General features: G+C 38.5%; 1 protein-coding gene across 6 annotated transcripts in view; it reads right to left on the bottom strand.

The window, feature by feature from the left end:
- Window positions 1-5293: 5293 nt before the first annotated feature.
- LOC127597169 (FERM domain-containing protein 5) overlaps window positions 5294-9364 on the bottom strand; it is a 51290-nt gene continuing 47219 nt past the window's right edge. For 5 of the 6 annotated variants that reach the window (XM_052059992.1, XM_052059993.1, XM_052059996.1 and 2 more), the window contains one exon: window positions 5294-9131. In XM_052059992.1, coding sequence (XP_051915952.1) covers window positions 8566-9131 — 566 coding nt within the window. In that variant the 3' untranslated portion in view covers window positions 5294-8565. The remainder of the gene's footprint in view (window positions 9132-9364) is intronic. The other variant, XM_052059994.1, reaches the window with a different exon arrangement.

The following is a 9364-nucleotide window of genomic DNA, read 5'->3' as shown; positions in this document are numbered from 1 at the left end:
GCACTGCTTTATTCATGTAGTTTAAATGTTTAAAAAAAGATCTTTCTCTTGAGTCAAGGTTGTGTAATGAAGCAATTATTTCAACGATGCAGACTAAAGCCCATGTCTCACTGGGTATTGAGGTTTTGGCGAGTCTTTGCATGCTACCAGAATGACGAAAAAAAACAACCTTGTATAGAAAGGCGGTTTTAGCCGAAAAAACCCAACCATGTATAGTAAGGTGTTTTTGACCGAAAAAACCAACCATGTATAGTAAGGCGTTTTTAGACGAAAAAAAACGACCATGTATAGTAAAGCGTTTTTGCATGAAATTTTTAACCGAAAAAAACAACCATGTTTAGGAAGGCGTTTTTAGCCGAAATAAACGACAATGTATAGTAAGGCGTTTTTAGCCGAAAAAAACACACCATGTATATAGTAAGGCATTTTTGGACGAAATTTTTAGCCAAAAAAAACCCGACCATGTATAGTCAGGGGTTTTTAGCCGAAAAAAACGACCATGAATAATAAGGCGTTTTTAGACGAAAAAAATGACCATGTATAAGGCGTTTTTGGACGACATTTTTAGTTGGAAAAAACGACCATGTATAGTAAAGCGTATTTGACTGAAAAAAACAACCATGTATAGTAAGGCGTTTTTAGCTGAAAAAAACAACCATGTATATTAAGGCGTTTTTGACCGAAAAAAACAACCATGTATAAAAAAAATGTACCATGTAAGGCGTTTTTAGCCGAAAAAAACAACCATGTATAGTAAAGCGTTTTTAGCCGAAAAAAAAACGACCATGTATAGTAAGGCGTTTTTAGCCGAAAAAAACAACTATGTATAGTAAGGCGTTTTTAGCTGAAAAAAACGACTATGTATAGTACGGCGTTTTTGACGGAAAAAAACGACCATGTCTAAAAAAAATGTACCATGTAAGGCGTTTTTGGACGAAAAAAACGACCATGTATAGTAAGGCGATTTTAGCCGGAAAAAAAACAACCATGAAAGGCGTTTTTAGCCGAAAAAAAAAACGACCATGAATAGTAAGGCGTTTTCAGCCGAAAAAAACAACAATGTATAGTAAGGCGTTTTTAGCCGAAAAAAAAGACCATGCATAGTAAGGCGTTTTTAGACGAAAAAAACCAACTATAGTAGGGCGTTTTTGGATGAAAATTTTAACCGAAAAAAACTACCATGTTTAGTAAGGCGTTTTTAGACGAAAAAAAACGACCATGTATAGTAAGGCGTTTTTGGATGAAATTTTTAACTGAAAATAAACGACCATGTTTAGTAAGGCGTTTTTAGCCGAAACCCCCACACCATGTATACAGTAAGGGGTTTTTGCCTGAAAAAAACATGACCACGTACAGTAAGGCATTTTTGGACAAGATTTTAAACCGAAAAAAACGACCATGTATTATCAGGGGTTTTTAGCCGAAAAAAACCACCATGTATAGTAAGGCATTTTTAGCCGAAAAAAATGACCATGTATAGTCAGGCATTTTTAGCCGAAAAAAAATTGGCCGAAATTTTTAGTTGGAAAAAACGACCATGTACTGGAAGGCGTTTTTAGCCGAAAAAAGGACCATAAATAGTAAGCCGTTTTTAGCCGAAAACAACGACCATGTACAGTAAGGCGTTTTTTAGCCAAAAAAAACCCGACCATGAATAGTAAGGCGTTTTTGGATGAAATTTTTAACCGAAAAAAACGACCATATTTAGGAAAGCATTTTTAGCCGAAATACTGGGAAACGAACACCCAACCTCTGGTGTGGTATATTATAAGGCGTTTTTGGATGAATATTTTAGCCGAAAAAAACGACCATGGGTATAGTAAGGCCTTTTTGGACAAAATTTTTAGCCGAAAAAAACGACCATGGGTATAGTAAGGCGTTTTTAGCCGAAAAAAACGACCATGAATAATAAGGCGTTTTTAGCCGAAAAAAGGACCATGAATAGTAAGGCGTTTTCAGCCGAAAAAAACGACAATAAATAGTAAGGCATTTTTAGCCGAAAACAACGACCATGAATAGTAATGCGTTTTTAGACGAAAAAAACGACCATGTTTAGGAAGGGGTTTTTAGCCGAAAAAAACGACCGTGTATAGTAAGACATTTTTAGCCGAAATACTGGGAAACGAACACCCAACCTCTGGTGTGGCACTGCATCACTCTGCCACTGAGCCAAAGCACAGCAGTCGAGTTGCTTTTTTTTTTATAAATCATCATTTTCGTCCAAAAACTCCTTACTATATATGGTCGTTTTTTTTCGGCTAAAAATTTCGTCCAAAAACGCCTTACTATACATGGTCGTTTTTTTTGACTAAAAACGCCTTACTATATATACATGGTCATTTTTTTCTGCTAAAAACGCCTTATTATACATGGTCCTTTTTTTCGGCTGAAAATGCCTTACTATACATTGTCGTTTTTTTTCGGCTAAAAACACCTTACTATATACATGGTTGTTTTTTCGGCTAAAAATGCCTTACTGTACATTGTAATTATTTTTCGGCTAAAAATTTCGTCCAAAAACGCCTTACACATGGTCGTTTTGTTTTTTCCGGCTAAAAGCGCCTTACTATACACGGTCGTTTTTTTTCGGCTAAAAACGCCTTACTATATACATGGTCATTTTTTTCGGCTAAAAATTTCGTCCAAAAAAGCCTTACTATACATAGTCGTTTTTTCGGCAAAAAATTTCCTCCACAAATGCCTCACTATACATGGTGGGGTTTTTTTCGGCTAAAAACGCCTTACTATATATACATGGTCATTTTTTTCTACTAAAAATGCCTTATTATACGTGGTCCTTTTTTTTGGCTAAAAACGCCTTACTATACATTGTCGTTGTTTTCGGCTAAAAACGCCTTACTGTATGTACATTGTAATTTTTCTTCAGCTAAAAATTTCGTCCAAAACGCCTTACTATACATGGTCGTTTTTTTTTTTTTTCGGCTAAAAGCGCCTCACTATACATGGTCGGGTTTTTTTTCGGCTAAAAACGCCTTACTATATATACATGGTCATTTTTTTTCTGCTAAAAACGCCTTATTGTACATGGTCCTTTTTTTCGGCTAAAAACGCCTTACTTTATACATGGTCATTTTTTTCTGCTAAAAATGCCTTATTATACGTGGTCCTTTTTTTCGGCTAAAAACGCCTTACTATACATGGTCGTTTTTTTCGGCTAAAAACGCCTTACTGTATGTACATTGTAATTTTTTTTCAGCTAAAAATTTCGTCCAAAAACGCCTTATTACACATGGTCGTTTTTTTTTTTCCGGCTAAAAGCGCCTTACTATACATGGTCGTTTTTTTCGGCTAAAAACGCCTTACTATATACATGGTCGTTTTTTTCGGCTAAAAATGTCCTCCACAAATGCCTCACTATACATGTTTTTTTTTTCTCGGCTAAAAACGCCTTACTATATATACATGGTCATTTTTTTCTGCTAAAAATGCCTTATTATACATGGTCCTTTTTTTTCGGCTAAAAACGCCTTACTATACATTGTCGTTTTTTTCAGCTAAAAATGCCATACTGTACATTGTAATTTTTTTTCGGCAAAAATTTTCATCCAAAAACGCCTTACTACACATGGTAGGTTTTTTTTTTTTTTTTTTGTGGCTAAAAGCGCCTTACTATACATGGTCGTTTTTTTTCGGCTAAAAACGCCTTACTATATACATGGTCGTTTTTTTCAGCTAAACATTTCGTCCAAAAACGAAATGTTTAGCTGTTTTGGAAATGTTTATGGTCGTTTTTTTTTGGCTAAAAATTTCCTCCACAAATGCCTCACTATACATGGTCGTTTTTTTTCGGCCAAAAAAGCCTTACTATACATGGTCGTTTTTTTTCGGTTAAAAAGGCCTTAATATGCATGGTCGTTTTTTTCGTTGGCTAAAAACGCCTCACTATACATGGTCGGGTTTTTTTCGGCTAAAAACGCCTTACTATACATGGTCGTTTTTTTTCGGCTAAAAACGGCTTACTATACATGGTGAGGTTTTTTTCGGCTAAAAACGACTTACTATATATGCTCGGGGTGTTTTTCGGCTAAAAATTGATGTCACAATCAAAAGATGGCTACATCTGGTTCCTGATCGGGATGGTGACAGGAACGAGAGCATGAGAAGAAAAGAGGACACGCAACAGCGCAACAATTTGATGGACAGAAAAATACTGTTCAAGAGTAAGCTGCATTCCAATTTGGACTTTGTGTTCACTGTTAAATAAAGAAAAGTGCATTTTTCCAGTGTATGTGGAGTTATATGCGAGGTTCACAATTTATGACAATAAACATATTTTTATAACAGTCGTTTTTGAGACATTTTTTTAATGTGGGTCAGGTATGGCTCATGAAAGATGTGGCTTAGTTGAGGTTGAATTCAGGCTGATATCAGGGACCTGTTCTGGCCCAGCATCGGGTCGTAGTAGGGTCAGATATGGTTTTACAATGCGGCTCAGATCTGGGCCGAATGCGGGCCACATCATGGATGCCAGACGTGGGCCACTGAAGCACCGTCATTCATTGAGGTATGTGGGCCGAGTGTATGAGCCATGTCGGCCCCAGAGCTGGGCCAGATCAATTTTGCTGACTGGGAGGTTATCGGAATTTATTCCTTTCATAGTACCGCCCGTTTAATCTTAAAAATAAATACATAAATTAAAGGAGGAGAGAGAGATGAGTGAATTGCACGATGTTTTAAAATTCATGTTTTATTTCAAGTCAGAATATTTCCACTTCATGGCACCAGTTTACAAAGGAGAGAAACAAGATTTCTACTGACTTGTACATAAGGTTATCTAAGGTAAAAATATGACTTCAGAACGGGTCGACAACTGGATTTGGCACACGGATGTTACAATATATACAACTTGTGTATAACGTGTTTCACCTTCATGAGAAAACAGACGACGTACATGTGGCTCACCAGCTTTTTCTGAACGTGCAGCATCTGGAGGAGGGATTCACACGAACAGCTCACATGTACTGATGTCACATGATGTAAACCAAAAGAATGTCGGAGCCAGTGACAACTTTTAGAAAAAAAAAATATCAAACAGTGTCTCTGTTGAATTCCACTGGGGAGGCAACTCAAAGCCTGAAGGCGCCTTCACGTTTACTTTGAAAGTGTTTCTGCGACATCATCCGTTGTCCAACAAAAAGTGAAATAAAATCAAATGTGGTCAAAAGTGCATCTCCATAAATTGTAATAAAAAATGATCAGTAGTTCAATTCAAAAAGTGAAATTCATCAACTCAAAATTCATCAACTTCAAAATGTCTACCTTATTAAACTTATTTTGTTTTTTTTAATGGAAAAGAAATAATTTGTCCCTTAGTGCTCATCAGGATAAACAGTTCAGATAATGGAAATTGAATATCTTGAGATGGTGACTTGTTTTGTTAGCTGTAAGCTATAATCACACACAAAACAAGGATATTTCACTCTGTAGTAATTGGTCCACATAATATATAAGTTTTGCTTTATAAAATGAAATAGTGAACTAGTGAACATTTTCTGTGATGTTTGAATTGAGACTATATTTAGAAGAAACTGAAGCCAATGTATCTCCAATGGGGGAAAAGAGTAAACATGATAAAACTTTCATCTTGTCCTGCGTCTTTCCCCACTAAACTGTCGGGTCGGGCCGTTAAGGCTGTTCAATGCAAACAAAATGGACAAAATGTTACATTTCCTCCAAGCAGCGTGACGAGAAACAATCAACGAAACATTTACCATAAAAAACAAAAACCTCAACACAAGAGGTCAATGAGGAAAATACAACTAGAACTGGGGTCACTGATCACATTATTTTAAAACACAAATTTTATGACAATGTTTTTAAAAAAAATAATTTCTTAATTATTGCTTCTTGAATGGTGCTTTTCTTTCTTTTCTGTTATCCCATATTTTTCTTTTCTTGTTACAAGACGCTACATGACGCTAACGCAACTACAGTATGTGGACTTCTCATGGACTTGTTCGTTCTTATTGTCGGCATTCCGGTGGACCGAAGCAGCCTTTGAACGGCAAATGTGCAAAAGCTGCATGATGAAAGGACATTGCTTCCATTTAAAGTGAATTCCTTTCCCAACTTCAACAACCATTGCAAAACAAAAAGATATCATGTCAATCTCTTTCCATCCTTTTCAAACACTCAGACAGATACCACACAGGGATTTGGGGGTGGGTGTCGGGGGTTGCTTATGCAACATTTAATTTAAAATTTACCGGTATTTGTAAATAATTGTTTTTTTTTTATGGGACAAATCTTTATTCCTCTTGGAAAAGTGTTGTGAAATGCAAGCAAATAGGAGATTGGAAGGTTGTCGACCTTGGGGGCTCCGCTGAATTTGTTTCTTGTAATCCCAGTTATTTTGGGTTGTGCACCTGATGACGTTAAAGACTCTCCTTAAACATTGCACAATGTACAGTCTCGTGATTTGACCCCATTTATGAGTTCATATTTGCCTCATATGTTCAAAAAGCAGTCATCAATACAATGTATAAAATTAAATGCACCTTTTACATTGATCAACTGCAAAATCAAATACACTAAATCAGTAACATGGCTGTAGTCATATTTTTTTGTAATGTTTATTTTATCATCTGTCAATTATTTTATTCGATTTTTTTCAACATCTTATGTGAGAAGTATGTATGAAAGGTGGAACTGTATTTTGGCATCACACGTGTTTTTGTATTGTACACAAAGACTGAAGGCTGACATTTGTTTCTCCGTCAATGCTCCCCGTACTCGCTTGAGACTTACGGCGCTACAAAAAGTATAATTTTCATCTTTAATAACAAAATAACATTTGAGTCCTGTTAAAATATACATCGGAGCTGTCAATATATTAGGAAACAAACTTGTTTTTTAACAAAAAAAAGTACATCATCTGATCTACGAGCAATATGATACATAAACCGAAAGGTTGATCTTTAATTCAAAATAAATCTTCATCGTAAGAAATAATTGAAATTCATTGAATCTCAAGGTCATGAAAATGAATAAGCGGAACCAACAAACACATTCAAGAAGTACCAGTACTTGATAAGGATTGCACATCTACGTTTGTACTGTATAGCTAGGCTATTAGCTACTCATTCCGCTTAACACTACAAGGTCACCAAAGCCTTATACAATACTAAAAAAAGATACAGTATTTGTCTATTAAAGTATCCTTTTCTTCTTCTCATTCACGTCAACCTTCAATGGCTTTACGTTCAACCTCTTATACTATATTTTAGAGTCCATTCCATTCAAGCAGGGTACACCCATACAACAATGGAGTCAAATTTGAGTGTTTACCTTCCTTTGCGATCCAAAGACCGATTCACTATTATGATTATAAATCCTAATGTATTGGAGCGATCCTGCTGGGAAATAAGATTTTTGCATTTAGCTCACGTTTCACCAATTTGTTGAATGACTTCACTAAATATGTCCAAATGATTTTACCAATACGTTTCAATGACTTTACCAACTCGTTCGAACGACTATGCAGCACGTTCGAAAGATATCGCAATACGTTCGAATGTTTACATCAGCACGCATCCCAAGTAATCAATTCGTCACACATTCACCAAGGGTATTAAACCACATAACTGCAATTGTTGTTGTTGTTGTTTTTTTAAATAACTTATGATGCATTATTTGCTGAAAAACTCACTTACATGGAAAGCTTGGGCACCATTTGGTGACAAGGAACTATGTTGAAGTGAGTTGAATTTTCGTTGCTTTGCCAACATTTTTTGGCATCAATAGCAAATCAGTAATACAACAGACATCTGGTTTAGAGGAGGAGTTTTGCGATAGCTGGTGAAGTGTTGGATATGTCAGATGAAAATCCCCCGGCGCCCACACCCTCAAATTGGCTATAGAAAAAGATGGTGTAAAAGTACTACTTTTCTATTAGAAGATAGTCCTGTGGAATTCCGAAATAAAGCTCATCTTCACATTCCAACTTAGTTCATTGGCATCAAAACAGTGGCATAGCACTACTTTTTTAGACAGGCTTACTGAATGCCTAAATGAAGCTCCATCTCAATAAGGTTCCTTGGCACCACGATGCCACAAGCTGCGCCAAAGCGAGCAGTAAGAACACATTTTTTATGAATGTGTTCTTACTGTGAGCGACTTCATGTGTGTCACATTTTAAAAATTAGTTAACATGTTAAATATGTGTACTGTATACCCCGCTACCTCACTTCTGTTTCACCCATCTTCTTGCAGTGCCCCTTCCGTCTCATCTGATGCAAATACCTTTAAAGTCAATAAATAACACCTCAAAGTAATGCGCATACCCTTAAAATTCTCAGATTTTTATGCAAAAAAAAGGAAGGAAAAGATAATTGGTTTTCATAAAAAAGGAGAACAAAAGCGAAAGTGAGGTGGGCGAGATGTAAAAACTCAAAAGTGTGAGAGGGGGAGAGAGAGAAGTTGTCCTGGGGTCACAAGGTCGGTCCGACCAGCATGGCTGCAAGAGGAGGACGATTCCCATGGGTGCCACTTCCATGGCGTCTCCTCAGCCCCCCACCAAGAGGCCTGTTTACCAACGCGAGCGCCTCACTTGCTAACGAGCAACCCGCCCACCCAGCGGAGCTTGCAGGCAAACCACCGCCTGAGGGGACAAAAGTATTCGTAATGGAACTGCTCGAATTCGGGAGTCCGGCGGATGTCGCGTAAGAACGCCACGTCGAGGTCGGACTCAGTGAGGATGATGAGGAGGAGGAGCAAGACAAAGAGGAGTCCGATGGTGACAAGGAGCAAACGCAGGACACTCAACACAAACTTATTCACCTGTTCCACCTCGCTGAGGGCCCCCGCGGCGCCCTCTTGTCCAAAGTCCCCCCCGACCCCTCGCGTGGGGGTCCCTGCCTCCGACTCCTTTTCCTCCTCGATGCTGCAGGGCGCCCCGTTAATTTGCCGCAAGGCGACCGGCAGCTCCACGCCGTGCTCGGCCACCGGCGTTGGCAGGACGCTGTCGGAGGGGCTGTACGCTTCGTCCGAGATCACCGCCGTCCCTTCGCCGGCCTCCGTGGCCTGGCTGCGCGAACGCGGGATGAACGCCTCACCGTGGGACACCGAACGCACCGGGGTGGAGTGGGCGCTGTCACGGAGCGACTCCAGGCCTGGTTTAAAGAGATAAAGGGAGACAGGTGTGATGTAGACAGAAATATGACTTGGACTGTATATGCAGGTGATAATATTTGCCGTGAAGCAAAATTCAGATTTATTCATTCAGTCATTCATTTCCGAACTGCTTTATCCTCACTAGGGTCGCGGGGGTGCTGGAGCCTATCCTGGCTGTCTTCGGGGAGTAGGCGGGGGACACCCTGAACCGGTTGCCAGCCAATCACAGGGC

Source organism: Hippocampus zosterae, chromosome 3 (assembly GCF_025434085.1).
Source record: "Hippocampus zosterae strain Florida chromosome 3, ASM2543408v3, whole genome shotgun sequence".
In the NCBI taxonomy this organism is placed as follows: domain Eukaryota; kingdom Metazoa; phylum Chordata; class Actinopteri; order Syngnathiformes; family Syngnathidae; genus Hippocampus; species Hippocampus zosterae.
The sequence above is the reverse complement of the archived record's forward strand: the minus strand, read 5'-3'. Positions and strand labels throughout refer to the sequence as shown.